Source organism: Orbicella faveolata, unplaced genomic scaffold (assembly GCF_042242905.1).
Source record: "Orbicella faveolata isolate gen_17 unplaced genomic scaffold, um_ofav_v1 contig_1, whole genome shotgun sequence".
Lineage (NCBI taxonomy): Eukaryota > Metazoa > Cnidaria > Anthozoa > Scleractinia > Merulinidae > Orbicella > Orbicella faveolata.
In genome coordinates, this window is record NW_028301536.1 from 26115921 (window position 1) to 26140000 (window position 24080).

The window sequence follows — 24080 nt, forward strand, 5'->3', positions numbered from 1 at the left end:
CCAACTGTTTAGTTATGTTCGGAGAGTTTTATGATGATGCACTCTTCTTATGTGCACTTTAAAGTTGTCAGACATTAAGTTCTTTCCATATATAAACCCGCCCATTTTTGAGATGAAAATTATTTCTTAAAATATATATTGAGCCCAGCAAATCAAGCCTACCAAAAGCAAAATATGTGTCTTTATTACTTTTAACTGTCACTTTCTTGGTAATTGTCCAGTGAATAGGGGAGTTATGAATTGCAACAAAAATATGTTATGTCATCTTGCACCACAAGTGCCAATTATATGGTCAAGGCTAATAGCTGCAATGCATCATGGCCAGCAGCGATATAACACATTAAGGTCAGCAGTGTACAACACTATCCAAAACAATGAAACAGATGAATCAATGTACGTGAAGAAAATTGGTTGTAAGATTTGTACTCTATGTTAGTCTACATATATTTGTAGATAATATTTTGTTCGTCTGAATGACGCAATGTTTTGCATTCTTGGCCGCTGAAGCAATAATTATTTTCCATACAATTGGAAGTGTGAAGTGATGAATGTGATAATTACCTCCCATGAACTAAACTTTTTGATGCAAGGCAAGTAAACATGAGTGACTTGTTGCTAATAATTTAATAATTTTGAAAATTTACTTCAGTAAATGAACTTTCAATATTTATACTACATAATTTAGCACATGTGAAAATCAACAATCTCTCCTGTCTTAGAAATTCTGTGCATTTTTGTGGACTTATGCATTATGCATGCATAAATCCAATAAATAAGCTAGCAAAATCTTGGGAGTCAGTTTGAGGACGTGATGTCATGTGTCACGTGTCACATGTCACTCAATATGTTCACCAAATGACTTGTTTTGCTTTTGCCCTATAGGTAGACCGGGTACTACTAATTTCGAGTGATCCTTGGCCACGTCCTTCGATGGCCACCATTTCCAGTGTTCTACATCGTTTGTGGGGCGTATCGTTTCATATCGTGTCGTCTGCACCCTTACTTTGTTTTGAGCAATTCCTGTACAGCTACAGTTGCAAGTTTAGTTGCAGTTTTCAAGGTAAGTTATTTCCGATTTCTCAATCGTTCTCTTGCAGTCTTTTTCCTTTTGGTTTAACGTAAGCGTGCATGAGAAAGGCAAACATTGCCTTGCGGTAAATGTTTAAGAAAAGAAAAAAAGAAGTAAAAAAGAAAAAAAAATGTAAGTAAAAACAAAAAGAAAGAGTTCCGGTCTCCCTAGGAGTTGAACTCATAGCCTCCTGCTCACAAGGCAGATATCTTGAATCTCCACTGCACCACACTAACAACGATGCTATTTGTAGAGAAATTATTGAATGAATCGGTTTGTACGGAAGTGCTGGGTAGTTAAAACAGCAGGCTCAAGTAATGTACGTTCCTAGCACAAATCGAACCTCGTTTACTTTTATCTTGCTAGTAATTGCTACTCGTAAGACTACAATACTTCAACCCAATGAATAAAACTAGCCATAAGCCCACAAATACGTATTGCGGACCTATTTTTTTTTATTAAGGTACTATACAGTGCTTCATTCATAAAAGATGTCATAATTCATATACATTATGAAAGAATGAAAGTACTAATGAAAAGATCAGCTTTCTTTTGTGTATAATATAGTCCAAGGTCAGCCTATATTAATTTGTACATTACTCAACATGGTCCCGATGGATGTTGACAATACCGTAAAATCCCACTTTAAAGCCCCCACGGTTGTAAGACCCCCCGGATATACGCCTATCTATTTGCTAACAAAGACATAATATCGGATATAAGCCCCCCTCTCCCCCAGATATAAACCCATCTAATGTATAAATGCGTTCCTTTTGCGTTTCTTCACAAACATCAAAATTCTTAATTGAAAGTTGTAGGCAAATAGTGTAATAGCTTTAATTCGTTTCTCAGATACGTTTTATCTCGTCGTTCCGAAACATTTTTTTTTACTCCACTTATACATGTAAGCCCCCCGGATATAAGCCCATCCAAAACCCCTTATGAAGTTATATAAGCCCAGGGCTTTAAAGTGGAATTTTACTGTACTCTATTAAAGCATCTTGAGTGATTAACGAAATATTGAAAGTAGCTTTAATAAGCTAAATCTACATGAAGTAATATATTTTTGAGCTTATCTAACCTGAACATACAAATTCAGTACCAATCTTTTTTCCCTTAAAGATGAGTGCAGATGGTGTATCAATAAGAAATCCTGAAAATCGGGTTAAACAAATGTGGGAAATGAAAACGAGATATTAAAATTTCGGGAGATCTTTGCACAGAAACCTGCAGACCGAAACGACACAGCTATATCACTCCAAGAAATGTTAAGTCATCTTTACATCGGTAAGTCACAAGAGCTGTTGCACAAATATTTAACTCAAAAAACTACTGTACGTGTAAGACGTTTCTGGGAATAAAATAAAAACGAAACAACTAGCATAGTGAGCGTGCAGAAGGGTAAATTGAACCAGATAACGGTGAAAGTTGGATTGAATTCTCTGATGGAGAGATAGTGTATCTTAAGTTACACCGTTAACTTTATCCCGCACTTTTGAACTGTACGTAATATAAGGTTGTAAATTTAGTAAATAGATTCATGGTGGCTGTGTCTAGATCTGTTCAGTAAAACACCACATGTTTTGTCAAAATGTGGTAATTAAGAACAAAAAACTAGCGCACCTACCGTGAATGACGTCGTCTATACGTTTGTCCTCCGGTAGATCAACAGTAAAAACCGAGAAAAAATGAGTAATTTTGACTTGTTATATAATAACTTATGAGCACTTGTACCTACTAGTTTGCCTAAATGGTACAAATTGCTTATGAACACTTGATTTGTACCTATGAATAGTGAAACATGTTATACTCTTCTTTCTAGCATCTATGGGCGAACGAGCTTGCTAGTTTTATTCTCTTGGTGAAACTTTGAGCATAATTTTTCCTTTGGGGCAGGTCAGAACAGCTCCAACAACATAACCCAGGGGAGGCTGCAAGGAAAGAAAACAAACTCGATGATTTGTGTGGCATGGAAGTCATAGAGGACGCATCAATACATGTATACATGGCTACAGCAAAAATGACCTTCAATGGTCGATGGACTACAGTACTGTTATTACCAGGCGTCGTAGAACAGTTGGAAGGAAATGGCAAGTCCAGTAGGCCATTTCCGAGTTGCTTTTACCTTTGTTTTAAAACGAGTCTTGGTGAACAACCTTTCATATATGGAAATGGGATCTTTGACTTAACGTTAGATACGTCAATTAAAAGACAGGAAGCTTGGGGTTTGGTGATGCGACGAGTGCCGTCCAGTTTTCCAAATGGAACGCTCCACGCGCAACGTGCTACAAGTACCAAGCCATGCACACGATGAGTGAACAATGTTTTGCAAATGCTATGAGGTCTAACTTACCGGTGCTGTTTTCTCGGTGCGTTCTAGCTTGTATTTCTTCAGTAATCTCACCAGGGTCAGTTTAATTTCCAGCAAAGCAAATCTCATGCCAACACAGTTGTGAGGGCCGTATCCAAATGGCATGAATGTGTAAGGATGACGCTTTGCTTTCTCTGCTTCGGTGAACCTGTCAAAGACAAAAGGTATCATCTGTAAAGCAACCATTTCAACTTCAACTATATTAAAGTTGGAAAGAAAACGTCGTTTAGACCCGGCCATAACCACTTCACATAGCGGTTTTTAACCCTTTGAATATCAAATTTTCGCCAAAAAATACCGTTTTTAACCGTTTAGTCAGGTTTTATGGCTGCCACGACGCTAACTAAGCCTAAGTTTTGCTAAGAAAGCTTTTTTTTACTAAAAGGAGAGATTTTTTGAGGATTACGTACAAAATTGAGCAATATTTCAATTCCGGGCACGCGCATAAGCCAATTATTATTATTATTTTTGCCTTTAACCGTTTTCAATTTTGTTTGTTGCCCCTTTCCTTTCTTTATTTCTCGGCCCTTTTACTCTGGCTACGTTTTGCGTTGCATTTTTTTTGTGGCTGCCGTGAAAAGTTGGATGTTAATTACGGGCGAAGCCTAGAAATGGACCTTGATCAATCATAGGCATAGTGGACCATTTTACCACCGTTTTTGCACCAAAACTGATAACGTTGTTTTTCGATTTTCGACGTCGGAATGTCGTCGATATCTAAACCTGACCATCGTACGGAAAGGCCTAGCCTAGAACTACTATCTGCTTACCAAGAATATCCGATGACATCACAAGTGGTGCAAAGAGCATGACCATTACGCATATATGCTTAATTGGCGCTCAAAGGGTTAAAACGCTTATGCGAGCACTTCATTTGCACTGTGTGAGGAAATGCCCTTTTCTTATCAGTGAATAAAGGATACGGAGCATTCATCTGTGACTCGTATACAGATCGAAGATGATTGCCGTGAGATAAAAGAAGAAGAGGAAAAGCTAGGGAAAAGGAAGTTGGGAGTACCAATGAAACATAAAGCATCAGGGATCGTCTCCGCACCTTTCTGGATCAAACTTTTCAGGCTCTGGCCAAATCTCTGGGTCATGATGAATTGCATAACATGGAATCATGACCGGCATTCCACTTGGAATTGTCACTCCTTTGATAGTGCAAGTCTCGTTACAATCCCTCTGGAGTCTAAGGAAGCAATACATTACGGTCAGACAGGACACAATGACAGTTACTTTTTAAGTCGGTCCCTATTGACAACGATGATGGGTTTTTCGGCGAACAGTAATTCCTTGAAAATAGGAGTGTTGTGAGATATTTTGACTAGCCAATTTGTCGAGAGGTGCTCTCTCAAGCAACGTTCGATCCTGCTAATCGAGGCGACAGTGGATCCTTTTTGTATTTGCCGTTTTGTTGACTTAAGTACACTGTTTTATCGCACTTGTCTTACAGCTGAACTCCCTGCGTGCAGACGGTTACGAAAAAAGGCATTAAATGTATTTGATTGTGTTTCATGCAATTCACGACAGTAGAAATCTAAAAGTAAAATTCAGAGTCAAAGAAACAGGCCTTTTTAAAATAAAATTATTATTAAAGTAGGACACAGATCAACAAACCAGTATTTTAGGTGTTTATATAGCGAATAGCTGTGAAAGTTGGCCTGGATGACAAAGCGTCAGCAAATATCCAACAGCATTACTAAATATACAAGTGTGATATCTCTTTCATACTTACACAAACGCTGGTGGATACATTCGCAATGCTTCGTTGATAACCATATCAAGGTATTCCATCTTGTGAAGGACATCATATGACGGCGATACCTGCGGGGTGTTACATGTAAATAGTTATTCAAACAAAGGAGATTCTAAAAGATAGTAAAGTTCCAAGATGTCGCACACGGGCATAAAGGGGCATCCACCGCCACTTGAACACACATACGTTATTCACAACGGAGTTTTTATAATGTCTACAACGGTGTCTCATATTACTATAGATATCCATACCCCTCATATGGACGGTTTTTTTTAGCTTAAGCCGGTCCCTTGAGCCCCCAATCCCCATAGCCTTCTACGCAGACGCTCTTTGGGATCGTCACGCACTCCTCATCCCCCACGAACGTCTGCTCAGAAACAGAGTAATTTATTTAGCCCAATCACAGAGCACTTCTCGATAGGCAGCAAACTTTGGACTCAGAAAAAAATTACAAGAGACTTCAAACGACATTAACTTCTAGAAATTATAGTGTATTTTGCCGAGAAAAAGATGAAGTGATTGCGTGACGATCTCAAAGAGCTTCTGCTTAGGAGGCTACCGTCCCCACCCCTCTGGAAATTCCAGTTAGCTTCATACTTTCCTTTTAAAATTTTGACTTTTGAAACCCTCCATAAGCTTCCCCTTGGAATTTCCGTTAACCATGTTCGGTGGGGTGGATATGGATATTTTCTGGAACTCCACAATCTTTGGTGGTTTTTTCTTTATCAGTTACACTGTAACTGATAAAAAAAAAAACACCTAACTGGGTTAGCACAAGACTTCCCCCCCCCCCCCCTGTCTACAGTGTCTACTATGCGGTTATTGTTAAAATTAACAAGTTCAAAGGAACAGTGTCGTTCACCCAAACCCTGGTGGGTGTTTTGAGATGGTTAAAAATATAAGAATTGTTTGTAACACTTTCAAAAGAAGAGATTACTCACGTTTAACCCTGTAATTGACTGAACGTTAAAAAAAAAAAACTTGGTAAGGCTGCATTAGAAACTAAACAGCTAACCAACCTCGTCTCCAGGGCACATCTGGTCAATTTCGGCTCTCAGTTTGTCTTGCACGTGCGTATCAGTGACCAAATGATAACAAACAAACCCCAGGGTGGTACTGGACGTTTCATATCCAGCGAGAAGGAACACAAGACTTTGCGCCTGAATATCATCATTATCAATTTTTTCCCCTCCTGTATCATTTTTTGCATCCAGCATCAATTGCAACATGTCCTTCCGCTGCAAAAAAAGGGAAAAAGAAACCCTTGGTATGAAAAACTGATCATTAAGACTGTTTGTGTTTACTTAAAATGATCTGGTGCTGTTCATAATGATTCAAGACAATAAATGGATAAATCCAATTAATTTACTTTATTGATATATATATATAATAACTTACATCTCCTTTGCTGCTGCCATTTGCTTTTGTCCTTTCAGCAATGATATTTGCTGCTATGGACCCAATCTTTTCGAAATCAAAAGGGTCTGGGAAGAACTTAAGTAAACGTTCTCCCAAGGGCAACAACACTACAAAAATAGACGTAATGTCATGACAAGGTAATATGAAAAAAATGTCAAATAATAAATGAATACAACTAGTCTAGAGAAAACTGAGTTAATAAAATAAAGACAAATAATGTTGTTGCTCACTGTCTAGTAAATAAATGATGAGTCTCTTTTAACACAAAATGGGCTCCATATCCTGTCTGACTAGCTTTATAAGACTGGACAAACTGGGTTTAAGCGACAGGATAACTGGGTAGTCTGTTTGCAACTACCCTCTTTTTAAATAATGCAATTTAATCCCTACACATTATTCCAATCAAAGGGTGTGATGCCATGGCCTTCTTTGCCAGTTCAGTGATTGGATCATTCTCAACAGTTTGTGTTTCTGCCTTGACGCCAAATGCTGTTGACAAAATTACTTCCATGGTCAGACTCTGAAGCCACCTAGAAAAAAAAAAGAAAATTAAAAGCATTCACATCATCTCTTTTGCACAAAGGCCAAGAAACAGAAGGGATGGTAGGAATAATCAAGGCAAATAACTTTTGTATTTTATGACGATCTTATTGCAAGTATTACATGTACATACATTTCTCGTGTCTATCTTTAGATTTGGAGCTGCTCTGCCTTGCATCACTTTGGCAAAGGGGGATGTCACAATTGACATGTGATTATTACTAAAATAAATAACTTCAGATGCTTTACACTCCGTTTGCTTTTGATTACTATTCAGTGAATACTTCTGGAGGTACTCTGTCAGGAGATGGGGAAAAACTGGCGCCTAAAGGACCTTACAGTCAATATTTCTACATTTACAGTAGAGAGTAAACACGCTTAGTATACAAAAAAGGCTACCTGTGAAAATCAACAATCTCTCCTGTTTTGGAAATACTGTCCACTTTTTGCATTAAAGTATCCACTGCTTCATTCATAAAAGTCATCATCTTAAAGAACAAGATTATAAATAGGACAGACATCATTCAGTTTCTCATGTCTGAACTTGATTGTCATTAGGCTATTTCATCAACTTTTTTGCCATGTTATAAATGCTGAGATAGGATCTATAATTAACAGGCCACAGAGAGGTTATTTTATATGGCATCATTTAAGGCTACAAGTGATAGGATAGTGTAGGATAATGATTATTTCAGTCCCTTTAAGACCCACCCAAGTGTGTGGGCTCCACATGGATTAATTTTTGGGGATATTTAAGGTGCAATGTTTGTTCCTTAAAGATCCGTGAAAGACTGTTGTACTCAAGGATAGCTTCAAGCTGCCACTGACATCACCACAATGTTACTAGTTAACACTTATAATAACAGTATTATAAAGTACATAAATTATACAATATAATAGCATAAATTGTATCAGTAACTGACGATGCAAATATTGAATAATTTATGATGGTAGAAATTATTCAATTTGAAGATGCAATGGTTATCAATGCATTTGCTTACATGCTTCATTTTAGATGCACTGAAGGTTGGTGACAGAGTACTACGAAGATCCTTCCACTTCTGCCCAGGTGCAATTGTCAGCATTCTATCGTATGGCTTCGGGATATCCACGAGGGCCTGATAATAAAATTAAATCAGAAAGGTTTTGAAATTGACAATCATGAATGTTATGCCATTTGGGGACTGTTAAAAATTGGTACAGTTACAAATAGTAGTATCCAGCTTCCATTACAGCACTTCTGCAATTTTTCAAAATCTTGAAAAAAAAAAAGAAAAAAGAAAAAAAAGTTGAGTATAAAATTAACAAGAGATCTAGTTGACATAGTTCCAATTTCACTGGTAACACACCCTCCTGTATTAAAGGGTTAATTACTTTTTGAAAAATATTAAGAAAACCATCACATGCAATTTATTTAAGATAGTAAGTCATGTATAGGCAACAACAAATAAGTTTGACTGTACAATGCAATCTTATTACCTTCCTATTGTGAAACTTGGGGAATTCTTTAATGAGAATCTCTTTGATCATGTCAGGATCAGCAACCATGAGAAATGGCTGACGGAACAAGAACATTCTAATAGAAAAAAGTGAATACACATGTACTGCATCATCCATAAAACATTTACTGGTAATAACTATGAATTAACCTACATGACTGTATACCAGTGACATACTAAAGGCAAGGCAGAGAAGCAAGGCTGTTGAAATGACTTGATACATTCTTGAGAAAGATATTTACTGCCACAGGGTTAGTCGATCCCTCCCACAGCAATTAACAAATGGTTAAAGGTGAATTGTCAGAGAAATCAGCCGGAATGTAGGGGTCTAATGGCTGTGACGAACTAGCATCCCATCCAGGGTGAGGTACATAATGAGTGCATAACAGGAAGTAGACTAGATTGCCTGATCAGTGTCTGATAATTAATTAACCCTGATCACACCACATATATATGTCAACTTAAGACAGGCCTCATCAGAATTTAATTCACCTGAGCCTCGGGGTTGTAGTTTAACATCCTTCATGACAGAATGATTGATATAAGTCAAATAATCAAAATCACTTATTTAAGAAAGATTAATAGTTATTAACTATTTATCAATAACTCACACAGTGATCAAGTTCATGGTTGAGTTATAATAATAAGCAGTACTCTAGCTCAGGAATTTTGAGAACACAAGGAAGTGCATTTCAGAGAAGCTGACTAGGGGTGCACTTTTTAAAATGTTGCCTATTTAGAGAATACATACCCAAACACCTTACCATATGCTAGTTGTGCTGCCTCTATATGGCTGTAGTGTACCCGGCCAGACTAATGAGTGTGTAACAGGAAGTAGACTAGCTTGTCTGATCATCAATAACCCCTGATCCCACTACACATATGTCAACTTAATTGGCCTCATCAGAATTTAACAGTTTGATTATATAGCAGCTTCAAGGTTGCAGTTTAACATCCTTCATGGCAGAATGATTGATATAAGTCAAATGATCAACTTAAAATTACTCATTTAAGAAAGAAATGCTTATTAACTAGTTATCAATAACTCACACAATGATTAAGTTCATTGTTGAGTTATAATAATAAGCAGTACTCTAGCTCAGGAATTTTAAGAACACAAGGAAGTGCATTGCAGAGAAGCTGACAAGGTGACATGCAACTGAGTACTTCTCACACTTTTCAAGATATTGCCTATTTAGACAATACATACCCAAACACTTTGCCATATTTCTTGTACCATTCCTGATGAAGTGTTGGAGCACTGTTTGGCTGAATTAATTGATAAATTAAGGAATAATAATCATGGCAGTGTTATAATCAAGTCTAATAAACTAAGGCAAATCTCTTTTAATCATAGACAGGACTCCCAGCTGGCATATAAAGGTAACAAAAACAGTTGTTAAAAATCATTTGACATACTAACATGCATTTTTCTACCATAATAGATACTAATGTACACTGTTATTGATAGAACCTCGTGGAAACAGGTAGGACCATGAGCCATATGCTACTGGTCCTGCATAAAAGGGCACTGGTCAATCTCTCTCAGTTATTGTTTTGAATGGATTACCATATTATTATGCAAATATTGAGGACTTGCCCCACAATGGTTCAACTATGAAAACTTAAATAAAATCTCCTAAAGGTTTCTAAAAGGGGCTGTGAGTGTCTCCATACCCTCAACTCCTCAGGAGGTCATCACAGAAAACACTGTGTTAAGACATAGGGTATTTAAGTCCAGTTTTTTCTTTGTCATGGAGCAACTTTAATGCAGGTAGCTGTTGTTGTCAATATGATACACATGCTGAAGTTTAAATGTCCTTTTTTCAGGATATTTATCAAAGAATAAAAAATGCTGGAAGCAACAAGATTAACAACCGTGATATTATGGATGAGACCATTAAAGGGTGTTGCTGGCTATCGCACAATAAACTGGACAAATAAAGAGCAACTTACATCAAATAGGGACCTTCCTGTATTTCCAAACAGTGGCAGCGGTGGTGGCCCAGAGATGCCAAGTTTCTTGAACACAGATAACGGTGCAACACAATACCTTGGAGAGAAAGAGTGGGTAAGCTAGTTAAGTACATGTATCAAGCGAATAACTATTGCCCTAAAATCCAATAAAAATAATATATATTTTTTTGTTTGTTAAAAGATTGAACGATTAAGATATTTAAAAAGTGTAGGCCGCTTTTGCGACGAGATGCGTGACTACAGCCTCCTCTCCCCACTCCCTACCCGCCGGCCGGTTATAAACACAAATAGCGACCTTAATTAAGTAAAATATATGTCTATCTAAGCTCGTCTACAAAGTCCTTCCTTTCTAATAAAAACAATAATGAAACGTCCGATCAATGAGCAGTTTACACTGTGCATCATTTTATGCATTTTAATTGATACCGGTATAGTAGGAGAATCAGAAATCCGACCAAAAGTGAAACCCAATGATCGTTCGCAAACTGAGCTATTGTTTGCAGCAGATCAGCCATCTTTAGATCTTTTTTACTGGCAGTTTTCAGCAGCTGAATACGTAAGATACGTAGAGCTTCTTGGGCCGGAGCAGGTTAAATCAGAGAACTTGATCTTTTCTTCTGGTAGAACTGTTTGGTTCTTTCCTGCAAAAGACAAAAATTGTACAGTTACAATCTACTTATTGACCTTACGCAATTCGTAATATCAGTACAAGCACAAGAGACGGAACAAAACAGATTAAAATCTATCAGCTGAAGGTTTTTACCTGAAGAAATTCGTAGCACTCTATTAATTGCTTCACTGAATTCTTTGGTATCACACAGCAAAAGCGTTCTCTCGATGATTGCCTATGCGTTTTAAGCTTTGCAGGGTGCTAAGCTTACATTTATGTAAGTAAGCGGCGCATAATTTGTTTCGTTTGTCATATTCTAAATTTAGCCACAGATGTAATGCCAAACAGGGGTGTCACGTCAATCGAGAGTGAGCTCTGTAATTGCTTTCGCTTCGTGAATTGTGTCCTGGAGGTTTTGATGCTATAGTCATATCAATAATGATACCATTTTTTGCATTTTATTGAACAAAAAAGCGTTTTTCTCTCTCTCAGAAGCGCTCCATCTAACACTGAGTTGCATCAGTCGATTAGTTGATATACTCACAGGAAGTGCGTAACGGGCCAACATCAAAGCAAAGCGTTTACCATAGATGGGCAAATTTTAAAGAGATGTTTTTAACCGACTTGTAAGCATGAACTTAGATCTTCAAGGAGGTTGATGTAACATGTGCAATTTTCACCATCATCATTTCATAATTTCTATTTGAGCCACAGTAAATTAAAGAAGTACCTGTATATACAATGATGGCAAAGACATCCCAAAAACAGCAGGCTTATAGCGGAGACCATCTCAACTGTTAATATAGTTTTATCCTTTAGCTTTGTGTGCGCAGCATGACCAATTCAGCAGTATGAAGCTTAAGGACACTTACTTGCATGCAATCTACTTTTAAGTTTAACCAGTTAGACGTTGTAGCTCCTTTGATTTGGCACTCTATGAGATATCTCACTACGACAGTGGTCGCCTTGAACGCTTTTTTTCAATCCTGTTGAACGACCCGAGCTATGTAATCTGCAGTTATCTTGATCTTGTTACTCGGCTGCTCGCTAGTATTAGTAAATTAAATACGTTGTTGAGGAAGAAGTCAATGATCGATTGTCTTATGTACCAAACTAGGAATACGGTATCTTTCTTCGCACAAAGTGGGTGTAAAAGCAGTGTATTTTCGATATTTTCGTGTGTAGCTGCCTACAAGTTATGTCAGCTTCATCATGGCCACTTCAGATATACCGGACTTGTGTTTGGACAAACCACAAACGTACGTGACTAGAAGAAATTTTGCAAGCATTTTTCCCGCGTTTGAAAAATAAACAAGCCAACATGATTAATTATGACTGCCTTTTTTCTGTGTCAATATCAGCAGATGGAAGGAGACAACAAGAGACGAAATTGCCTTCAGAGACTAGCATTTTAGGTGGGACCCAATTAGTGGAAATAAACTAAACATGGCAGTCTCCTATTCTTATTGTGAGCGAGGTTCAGACAGACAAAGGTCTACTAAGTACATAAATTTTTTTGGCCTTAAAAAAAAAAAGTTCAGCAAATGATAGCTCATGCATGGCTGATGTCTTAAAAGGCGAAACATAACAATGTCTATAACGCAAAAGTTTAACAGCGCAAAATGCAACAACCACCTTGATAGATGCTCACTAGTAAAACCTAAGTTATGAAGCAGAAATAATGCTCTAATTCATAAACAATTCATCAACTTTCAATGAAGGAATCATAACCGTAACAGTGGTTTGAAATCTGATCTTATCTACCTGTATCAAAAGGTTTTTACGATTTTTTTTCACCCGTGTTTACGGTCTTAGTTTAGTTTCGATTGAGAAGATATATCAAGCACTCGAGACAGTTCTTTACCACATTTCCGAACACCTCGCAGTTCTTTAAAAATTCTCCGCTGCGCGTCGTATTTTCAACTCTCATTTAGGTGTCTGAAAGTGAGCGTAAAGCACGATCTCTCTTGTTTAATATGTTATCTGATAAACAGTGAGGTGAACAATCGTAAAGCCTCTTATAGAGCCGAACGAAAGGAAAAAAATTCTGTTTATTTAAAGTTAAGTAATATGTTGACACCACACTAACAATATTGTCTTAATAGATGATTTATGCTGCATACACGAGGCAACACTATAATTCAATGATGAGTTAAGTCTGATCTGGCCGTGTGACCAATACGGAGATCGCATTGACACACTGACAAGGGTTACTTAATGTGACTAGAGGGATAACGAGTGCAAGATACCCAGAGGGTTGGTCAACCTAGCAACCTGGATAACGATTAACTTTGGTCGAAATTAGAAGTAACTGACGGAATGACATTGTTGAGTATCTAATAGTACTTTATTTGAAAAGCCATCAAAAGATACCATTCAGAAAGAAAATAGCATGTTCTTTATTTTCCTTATTGTGTTCTAACTATAGTCCAAGTCAATCATTAAGAAACCAACTAAGTGTAGTCCAGGACCAGTAACGACTTTATTACAACCACTTGAAATTACAAAAAAAAAAAAACAGTATACATTTACCCTTATTGAATCTGATTTCACGTTCCAAGTTAACAGTACTGAAAAATGTCTCGTAAATTAGACCTCAACTTTATTCTGCCGGGCTCTTACGCCGAATTCCAAAAGGTTGAAAGTTAACAAACGTCTGTTATTGATGTGCACATGTAATATTGCATTCAGTTTATTTTTAACTTTCCATCACTTTGGACAAGAAAAGAATACATCTCATCGCAGCAAACTAAACCTGTGAGGCTTTGCATGTGATCATCCAAACAAAACGAGAGACGGAAGTGAGAAATACTCATGAAGATGGCCATCTAGCTTTCAAGCTGCAAACTACTGACATGAACCTGCTTTTAAGACGTAGAATTTACCAGGATATGTTAGCATTGAGTTTCCTCTACGACTGGCATCAAAATAAGTTCTATTGACTACTTAAATTTGAGGTACCGTATTGTTACTTCTCAATGTGACTACTACTGCTAAACTCAACACAATCATTATACCCGGTTTACTGAATTTAATCCATTCTGCGGATCTGTTAAAGCCAACAGAACGTTTTTAAACGGATCGCCTATATACATTTATAATAACAGTCCGATATAGGTTAATTCTAGAAAAACTGTAGTGTAGGTGTCTACGAGGAAAATGATAGTGCACAGCCCTGGCTTTTAATCCCTTGGTGAAACTTTGAGCATGATTTTCCCTGGAGGGCAGGTGAGAACAGCACCAACAGCAAAATCAAGTGGAGGCTGCAAGGAAAAAAGGTAAATTCAGCGATCTTTGTGGAACAAAAGATGCAGAAACGTATGTCTACACAGAAATGTCCCTGAATGGTGAGATCGGCTATGGTTATTGCCGAGCCTCAAAGGTCTACACGAAATTTCCAGTTTTATCTGAAAAGTATAGTTAAGTGCACAAATACCCTGAAGTGCAAAATAAGCCGCGATGTTTGGCGTAATTTTTAGGTGAATCATGTACGATATTTTACGTTTCGCACCAAAGCCCACGAATGATGACAACGTCTACATGTTTAGAAACCACAGACAATGATGCCGGGGGGACCACCTTTTTAAGATGACCTCGTTACCCTTTGGGGATATAATTTGCCGATTAATACAGCTCAAGGTGTTCACTAAAATCTAAAATGATCGCCCGGTGTTAAAGTTATCGCGGTGCCTTTACCTCTTAAGGGTTGTTTTCATAATTCCGGCAAGCACCCCTGTCATATTTGCAGGAAGAGTTCCCTCGAGACAATAATGTAAGCAAAACAGACTTTCGTGTATGCGAACTTACCGGCGCTGTTTTCTCAGTGCGCTCTAGCTTGTATTTCTTCAGTAATCTCACCAGGGTCAGTTTAATTTCCAGCAAAGCAAATCTCATGCCGACACAGTTGTGAGGACCATATCCAAATGGCATGAATGTGTAAGGATGACGCTTTGCTTTTTCTGCGTCGGTAAACCTGTTTTCGTTGAAATGAACCGTCGTTTTAGTCCAAATAGCGATTGCTTGAAAAGTATAAGAGTAAAATTTTGAAGATGTGATGAAAATGTTATCTTCTTTTACTGAATGGAAAGCGGACCAAAGACTTGAAGGTTTTATATCCATTTATACCCTTAGCTGCCCACTATACGTGCTGTGGTTCGATTTTACTCTTGGTAAATTTACCGGTAGGTATTTTCCGTTGTTCTGATGTTGTAGTATATGATAATAAATATAAGGCAACGAAAAATACCAGATTATACCGAGGGTAAAATCGAACCAAAAACTGTATACGATTGTGTTGGATAAAGTAGAATGGCAGTGGTATGCAAAATGATCCCGACTTTTAGCACACACACAAACAAAAGTGCTCGAGGAACTTAAAAACAACAACAACATGAAATAACTGTAATAAACATCAGGGATCGTCACCTCTCTGGATCAAACTTTTCGGGCTCTGGCCAGATCTCTGGGTCATGATGAATTGCATAACATGGAATCATGACTGGTATTCCTTTTGGAATTTTGACTCCTTTGATGATGCAGGTGTCGTTGCAGTTTCTCTGGAGTCTAAGAAATCAATGCGTTCCAGTTAGACAAGGCACAATGGAAGGAGTTCTTAATATGCAGTGAGATGATAGGCCATTTGACTAATACTACTCGATTGAAAATGGAATTTCGAGCAATTTCCCGATCCTTAAATATCACTTTTTTACCATGATAAATTAGCAGTGACTCTCTTTTCCGTTTTCTCTTTTGACTGCTTTTATCGAAAGGAGTTCCTGCTAACCGTAACCAACAGTGTTACTCAGAGTTGTATTTCCCACATACTTACATAAACCCTGGGGGATACATTCGCAGTGCTTCGTTAATAACCATGTCAAGGTATTCCATCTTGTGAAGAACATCATATGACGGCGACATCTGTGGATAAAAAGTCATTCAAAGAGATTTTAAAAATAAGGAGCAGAATCGTGGGTGAACGAGAAATGCCACGGGAATAAGAACAGGCCACAGCTTTTTCGAGTTCTCCCAAACTTTCCCGAGTGTGTCAATAAATCGCTAAAAGTACAAGGAAAATGTTTCCTTTTTCATTTGCAAAATAACGCAAAGAAAGACTGGAAAATCACTCGTTTATTTCGTTAGCAAAATGTAAGTTCTCTTTGCTCGCGCCATCGATATGCCAATAGCTCGTGCTAGCTCTATGTTTCTGTCGAATAAAAGACGTACAGGGTTTGGTGCGTTCTTTCTTACATGTTGCTTTTTAAAACACTCAACTCCGCTGACTATTTTGGTTACGATACGAATTGTTGTTTCCTGCTAAAGGTGATCACTCACTTTTAATGTTGAGGCTCAAATTAGTTTCAAAGAATTGCGAACGCCCTCTCCAACTTTTAAATTAATAAGCTACATGTACGTACCTCGTCTCCAGGCCACATACGGTCAATCTCGTCTCTCAGTTTGTCTTGCACGTGCGTATCAGTGGCGAGATGATAACAAACAAACCCTAAAGTGGTACTGGAAGTTTCATAACCAGCCAGAAGGAACACAAGACTTTGAGCCAGAATGTCATCATTATCAACTTTTCCTCCTCCAGTTTCTTCTTTTGCATCAAGCATCAATTGTAGCATGTCTTTCCGCTGTCCTTTGCTGTGGCCATTTACTTTTGTCCTGTCAGCGATGATTTTTGCTGCTACGGCTCCAATCTTCTCAAAATCAAAAGGGTCTGGGAAGTACTTGAGTAGACGGTCTCCAAATGGTAGCAGCACTACAAAAATTAAGTTAAAGGTGTTATCGGTGGCGAAGTTCAAACGGTATCTAAATTTCAAGAATTGGGAAAACGATTTAGTGGCTGACCATCTAGGACTCATTGTTTTCCAACAGAGGCAGAATTCCAGATTACTTGAGCATGCGTCACACTCGTTACTAATTACAGTTTCCCCTTATACGTGTTAATTGGTGATAAATATATAAAAAATCACAATAGAAATACAGAAAAAGAAGCAGAAGTTCCTTACACATTATTCCAACCAAAGGGTGTGCTGCCATAGCCTTCTTTGCTAGTTCAGTGATTGGATCATTCTCAACAGTTTGCGTTTCCCCCTTGACTCCAAAGGCCGTTGACAAAATTACTTCCATGGTCAGACTCTGAAGCCATCTGGAAAAAAAAGTGAGAATTAAGATCGGTCAAGAAAGTTTCTTGACCAAGACTTCATAGGCATCCAATTACTAAAATGAGATGGCAGCCGGGATACAGAGAGTGGAAACCTTAAAAGAAGCATGGCAGAACGGCGACAGGGTGTGAAAGGAAATTAGATGGGAAGCAGGATCTCTGAAAAGGGCAAAACATGATATGACGGTTGAAAGGCAAGATTTCATTTAGTAGATAAATGTGCGAACTTTAAAACACTACCTGTGGAAATCAACTATCTCTCCTGTCTTGGAAATCCCATCCACTTTCTGCATCAAAGTATCCAGTGCTTCATTCATAAAAGTCATCATCTGAAAGGATCGATAGCAAAGTGTTCATTGCTTTGTGGAGAAAGTATTTTCTGAGTGGCCCACAGGGAAACTGAAGTAATTTGTTCATATACAACCCGAGGCTAGCTGCTGGTGATATTGGTATTTCTTAGTCCGTGTAGATGGGATAATATGTTCATATACATCCTACTAGTGATATTAGTATTTCTTAGTCCGTCTAGATGGGATAATAAGTTCCTTGCAGGGACACTCTGATGCATCTGTTGCGTGACTAACAACGTGGTTTGAAAATTATAATTTTTTAATGATATTATTTGAGGGAAAACGTTTTTTTCCTGTCAAATCAAAAAGATTGGTAAGGTTTCAGTTGACAATAATCAATAACAATAATCTGTCAGTGGTGAGCAGATCAATTATTTGCCTGCTCGCCACTGACAAATCACGATATTTCACTTAACCTGGTCCAATAATTGTTTAAAATCATTTCTCTCTTGACCAGGTAATGGGTGCAACAATAGTACTTTCACTGACTGAAATATTAACTATAATTGCAAGGATTATTTAATTTTGGACATCAGATCATTTACTTACATGCTTCATTTTAGAGGCACTGAAGGTCGGCGACAACGTATTACGAAGGTCCTTCCACTTCTGACCAGGTACAACACTTAGCATTCTGTTGTAAGGCTTCGGAATTTCTATAAGGCTCTGATGATCAAATTAAATTAGAATGGTCATGCAATTGAACATCATGAATTTTATGCCATTCGGAGACTAATGGCTTAGGTACCGTACGCTCTAGGTTGACAAGATTTGTTTGGCTCTGCCAACAACGTCGACAAATTTTGTCTCCACCAAACTTTGAATTTGGTAATGCGTACGCACTTGAAAACACCAAAATATTTGATAACCACAAGTGTCAATCACGTTGAATGTATAGACTCTAAAAAGCGAGATCAAATTTTACTTGATTGACATTTTCAGTCAAATTAACGCCTACAAATTGTAAAATCTGACAGTTTTGACGCTTGACAAAAGTTTGTTCTGCTCTGAGGCAGAGCGTCGCTTTTGAAGTTTGGTACGGCATGACAAAATTTTGATAGGAAGAAAAACACCTTACGCACTTGTTGAACGGAACTGATGACAAATATGTTTGTATTTAATTATATTTGAGGAATAAGATGTAAAAGATGTATTGTAGATAATCAAATTAAATTAACACGTGTAATTCAAAATCACGAAAAAGATTCCGTTTGGTAATATGCTTAATCTTGAACATTATCTATGGACTCATTCAACTGATAATAATGTCAAGAAAGATGACAACCATTAAGTTTATCAAAATAATGATGTGAAAAATAAGTTGCATTGTACATTCGTACCAGTCTATCGTGGAACTTGGGAAATTCTTTAATGAGGATCTCTTTGATCATGTCAGGATCACCAACCATAAGGAATGGCTGGCGGAAGAAATACAATCTAAAAAAAGTGAACATAGCCATACATAATAATTATGTATTGGATACCCATCAAACAATTCGTAACTTGAAATGGCAGAGCTGTCATATCGAAGGTCAGACGTGGTAACTAATCAACTAATAGATTCCATGTTGCCCTACGTCTGTTCTGTAATCTATCTCATATGATGTCAAAATGTGGTAAGAACATTTGGAAACTTTGAAAGCATATGTCATTAAAGATGTGTACATTATTCATCGCGGTGTAAGATAGGATAGATGAATTTTCACTCGTTTGTCTCACGATGGAGTCATTTTAAGATGTAGATCGCGACGTTTCGACTGCTATACTGGTAGTCTTCATCAGGCGAGGAGGTCATATGCTGCGATTTTTTGTCAGTTCGAAGTCGTTATAGTCCGAAAGCGCAATAGGGTGCAACTGCATTTTCGAGCTATAACGAGGTCGAACTGTCCAAAAATATATTTTGAACTTTACCAAGGACATTGGTCACAGATGATTACAGACACATTACATACCCAAAGACCTTGCCATATTTCTTGTACAATTCCTGATGACGTTTTGGAATACTGTTTGGCTGCACATGTGAAGACAAAATAATTTTGGTCGTTTCAAATCAAGTTTTATGAACATGAAGAAACGACAGGTAAATATAAGATTAATTTAAACCTTACTGCAGATGAGATCTCACGTAAAAGCGTCAGTGAGGCGCGTTGGAAATTTTTGCAAAAACAAGACGCTTTAACAATAAAATAATAACAATAAAACCGCTGGTGTTGCTAGTTTACAACAGATCCCAAAAGAAATCACTTTCCAGGACATTTCTTAAGGAATAACGTTAATATTTAAATGCTGAAAGCAAAAGGGATTTAATTACACCAGGATAGCAATTGCAGAGGCCACAGCACAATACATTAGAGAAATAACATGAACCTACATCAAAAAGAGTCCTCCCTGTGTTTCCTAATATTGGAAGCGGTGTTGGCCCGGGGATTCCAAGTTTCTTGAAAACAGTGAACGGTTCAACAAAGTACCTTGGAAATAACGAATGAGTAAGTCAATTAAATGTCAATCCAAACATAATTTTCTTCAAATTGGATAAATAATAATAATAATAATAATAATAATAATAATAATAATAATAATAGGAGCTAAAACACGAATAAGAATTAGAGCATTGTTTTTACGCCCCTTTGGAGGGACGTTCATTGTTGTGTGACAATACCCACAAGAACCCGATTGTAACGTTCAAAAACAAAACCTCACTGATGGCAACGTAATATGCTCGAGAGCACATTACTTTACAGAAAAAAAAATAATGAACAGTTGATGTAGTGCATCAGTTTAAAGAATATCGTTGACACATACCGGTAAAACAACACAAGCAAAAATCCGATCAAAAGTGTGACCCAGTGATCGTTGGCAAATTGTGCTACCGTCTGCAAGAAGTCATTCATGTTATCTTGGTATATTACACTAGAAACTCAATTCGTCAGATTTGTCCAGAGAGCTTCCTGACTGGAGCAGATTAAATAACTTTTTCCTCTCTTCTGGTTCCGTGCAATTCTCTTCTGCGAAAAGACAAAATTTGTACATGTACAAGGTCGTATAACCGTGACATGGAAAAGTTATAATTATTCGGAACAACTGGTTCTGACCGCGTCACGGCCGAGGAACAAAGCGATTTAAACCCAACCCGATAAAGATTTTTACCTGAGAAAATTCAAAACACTGGAGTACTTACTTCACTGAATATCTCGGTTTCAAACAACTAAGTTTTTCTCTCACTGATTGTAATGCTTTTTCAGCCTTGCATGGGAGCTTATATAGCTGAGCTGTGCATAATTAATTCATTTTGCCTCTGAATGCGTAACATGTAAATTTAGTCACTGATGTAATGTCGTAATGGTTGTGTCACGTCTCGAGGGTAAAGAAAAATTTGTTTTCGCCTTATGATCTATGTACTTCTCGTTTTGCCGCTATCTCATTTACTCTCAAGGATGACACGATAAAATTGTTTCAGCAAAGGTGAAAAAAAAAAAAAAAAAATGATTTTCCCTCCTCAGAACTGTTGCCGGCATTTTAACACTGAGTTGCATCAGTTTAGCAGTTGATGTAATCACCGGAAGTGCGTAACGTGTAAACATTCAGAAACGCTTTTACAATATCTGGGTAAAGTGTAGATACTTTACTTTAAAAGCGATTTTTTTTTTTCGGCCACTCATAGATTCTCTATTGTCTAAAGCTGTTTGAGTTTGAATCTCCGAGAAGGTGATGTAACAGACATGTTCAATTAGAGCACATGCATTGATCGCAGTTGCTTGTCACGGACTTGCATGTGATATGAGTTCACATTTTTTACCCACGTTCACAGCTTATTTCACCTTGAAGGTGGGATATTTTTCTTTGTACAAAGTGCTGGTGTGTTTAAGGCTTCTGAGTTGTTATTTTTTCCTGCGCTGTAACAGAGAAACACCTCCGAAGTTTCATGCTTAGGTGATGCGGAACTGACCTGACAATGTTATCTCCGAGTGCCCTTCGAATTTTATGCCTAGGTGATGAAAATCGGAACAGACCTGACAATATTTATTTTTGTTGGGATATAAAAAGATTTAAAGTGATTCTTTACAAAAGAAAATAACTGTGATACATGTACACTGTATTGCTTAGAAAAGCAATATGACAGCCATCAATTCACCAAGAAAACCACACGACAATATCATTTGATGGTCCTTGATGATTCCAATTATAGATACTTCTATTTCACCATATCAAGTAAAACTTGTACCACTTGTACAGTGATCATCGCGAAAAACCGATACTTATCACACTCCACTCTATAGTTTCGCGACATATAGTGGATTCTTTAATAGACCTTACACATTTGTGCTACCTCAAATATGAAAACATAGCGTGCACAAAGTTTTCAACCCATCCCGGGCGCGCAATATATACTGATATATTTATTTGATAAGTGACCCCTGAGTAAGCAAGCTTTTCCTGTCGTGAATGTAATCGCATCACATCTACTGAAAGGGACACGTAGCAAGGGTCCACGTTGACAATTTTTCGTTGTCACTTACAAGTACCACGCAGTCGCTCTTTCTGGATAAAGGACTGGACTGAGAATGTTAGGGGTATTGAATGGTCTTCGCGGACATTTGCGAGCATGCAAGCAGTGCGTTTATTTTTGCGAGCAAGAGCATTGATCAAATTTATCTTGCGAGCAGCGAGCACTTAAGAAAATACAGATGGCGAGCAGCGAGCATTTCATAAATTTTGCGCTAGGCGGAATCTCTCTTTTATTAAAAGGAAACGTTTTGCGCTAAGTAGTCTGCTTGACACCGTTCAACTACTGATCCCAGCAGCTTACAGCCATAACGTCAGATGGCTTCGCGTGAGCTTGGTACAGTAGACGAACGCTCAAGGAGATCTAAATCTTGCTAATATCCGACGTTGTGAACGCATCACGACAAGAAGCTAAAAGTTACCAGACTTTCAAGTGTTGTGACTTGAAAGGTTATTTTGGTTATATTATTCTTAGGAAATGTAAACAACGTTGGCATTTTAGTCTAACAAGCATTTTGAGTTTCGGTTTCGATGATCGGCAAACTGGTTTCCCACTGATTGACTGAAAAGGATTCAACGCAACGGAAGCTTTATTTGGAGGCTTCTAGGATCTAACCAATTGAAGCCATGCAGCTCTGACACGCTCTGAAGGTCGAATAGTAATAGTAATACTCTACATGTCTTCATGTCTCTAGATTACTTTCTACCTTTGCAGGTGCCTTTCGCGAAGAATTGATACGTGCGTCAGTTTCAATTAAACGTCAGCAAAACGAGAAAGCATGTTTCCAGAAACCTTCATAGCCCGTACGTGCTTGACTTCTCCAATGTTTCCCAGTTTTGCCATACAGGAATTGAACACATTTTAACGAGAATCTGAGCATGCGGGCAGTGGCAACAATTTCGCGAGGGCGAGCAAGCGAACACTCGTCTAACTTCTGCGAGCAATTCGAGCAAAGGCCAAATTTTGCGAACACGTTTAAATTGAATGGGACCATTCGATACCCTTCTACTGTTATTTCTTTACTTTACTTCCTTTTCCCCTTGGAGCTTAGCAAATGAACACGCAATCGAAACACGGAAAAACACTGTACGCAGAAAACTATTTACAGACCGTAAATCTGACAAAAACGTTCCCAGGTTAGGTCCGCGAAAAAAGGTCTGGAGAGGTATTTTTTATTTTCGCCTGTTGTTAGCAATCTGGCTGTCACAATAAGAAGTTTTGCACCTGAGAGCCTCACAGAGTGTCAGTCTAAAATGCATATGACGATTCTTTAGCAATGATTAATACTGGGCCGGGTTCGAAGATCGTTTAACGCTAAAACGGGATTAAAAGTTAACCCAAGTATCAATTTTTGTTGTATAAAAATGGTTTTCACTTCTTATGTTTTGTGTAGTTTGAGATTACTCAAGCTCAAAACTGAAGGACAAATGATACAAACAGAAAACTTCACCGAAAAACTACAAAACTGAAATCAAAATTCTCCTAATCCTGGGTCATCTTAATCGGACTTTGAACAACCTGGCCCAGATTATTGGAGGCAACACAAGGTGTAGCTCTTCACTCGCGTACCATCCTATTAGACTAAGAATAGAAACACACATGACTACGGAATGATCATTTATTTTTGGTATAGCTGGTCAACGAGAGTTAGGCTGACAATTCCTTTATAGAAATCCCTTCCCCTCTCCCTTCTCCACCTCCGGATAAAATTTGTTTTTTGGCAAATAATTCACCAAGAACCTGACGAAGAAATTTAAAAATGACTTGATGGAAAATCCTCACTGTAAAAAAAAAAAAAAACAAAACAAAATGTTGA

At 37.8% G+C, this 24080-nt stretch overlaps 2 protein-coding genes across 3 annotated transcripts; both read right to left on the minus strand.

Annotated features, from left to right (window-relative positions):
• Positions 1 to 1472: 1472 nt before the first annotated feature.
• Positions 1473 to 11555, minus strand: LOC110043743 (cytochrome P450 3A24-like). The gene is made up of 14 exons (XM_089297744.1): positions 11398 to 11555; positions 11061 to 11275; positions 10614 to 10710; positions 9868 to 9926; positions 8638 to 8734; positions 8160 to 8276; positions 7558 to 7646; positions 7009 to 7148; positions 6598 to 6725; positions 6219 to 6437; positions 5179 to 5267; positions 4495 to 4632; positions 3423 to 3588; positions 1473 to 3000 (listed from the first exon to the last, which is right to left on the minus strand). Exons 2-14 carry the CDS (start codon positions 11147 to 11149, stop codon positions 2920 to 2922), a joined length of 1509 nt encoding a protein of 502 aa, XP_089153870.1. The 5' UTR covers positions 11150 to 11275; positions 11398 to 11555; the 3' UTR covers positions 1473 to 2919.
• Positions 11556 to 13619: 2064 nt separating this feature from the next.
• Positions 13620 to 21260, minus strand: LOC110043751 (cytochrome P450 3A8-like). 2 transcript variants are annotated; one of them, XM_020749249.2, is made up of 13 exons: positions 20939 to 21260; positions 20563 to 20765; positions 20132 to 20228; positions 19713 to 19771; positions 19101 to 19197; positions 18310 to 18426; positions 17651 to 17739; positions 17256 to 17395; positions 16659 to 17005; positions 16073 to 16161; positions 15670 to 15807; positions 15052 to 15217; positions 13620 to 14507 (listed from the first exon to the last, which is right to left on the minus strand). In XM_020749249.2, exons 2-13 carry the CDS (start codon positions 20649 to 20651, stop codon positions 14427 to 14429), a joined length of 1509 nt encoding a protein of 502 aa, XP_020604908.1. In that variant the 5' UTR covers positions 20652 to 20765; positions 20939 to 21260; the 3' UTR covers positions 13620 to 14426. The 2 variants fall into 2 exon arrangements, with proteins under 2 accessions (XP_020604908.1, XP_089153883.1); XM_089297757.1 differs by lacking the exon at positions 13620 to 14507 and having other exon boundaries at positions 14563 to 15217.
• Between the last annotated feature and the right edge of the window lie 2820 nt (positions 21261 to 24080).

Excerpts from the sequence above, each read along its gene's own strand:
- LOC110043743 (XM_089297744.1), bottom strand. The coding sequence starts at position 11,149 with ATGGCTGATCTGCTGCAAACAATAGCTCAGTTTGCGAACGATCATTGG. Across the intron at positions 8,735-9,867 it reads AAATATGGCAAAGTGTTTGG|AATGTTCTTGTTCCGTCAGC; the intron begins GTATGTATTGTC and ends TTTTTCTATTAG. Across the intron at positions 4,633-5,178 it reads ATGTATCCACCAGCGTTTGT|ACTCCAGAGGGATTGTAACG; the intron begins GTAAGTATGAAA and ends TTGCTTCCTTAG.
- LOC110043751 (XM_089297757.1), bottom strand. The coding sequence starts at position 20,651 with ATGAATGACTTCTTGCAGACGGTAGCACAATTTGCCAACGATCACTGG. Across the intron at positions 20,229-20,562 it reads TTGCTTGTGTTGTTTTACCG|GTACTTTGTTGAACCGTTCA; the intron begins GTATGTGTCAAC and ends GTTATTTCCAAG. Across the intron at positions 17,006-17,255 it reads CCCTTTGGTTGGAATAATGT|TGCTGCTACCATTTGGAGAC; the intron begins GTAAGGAACTTC and ends TAATTTTTGTAG.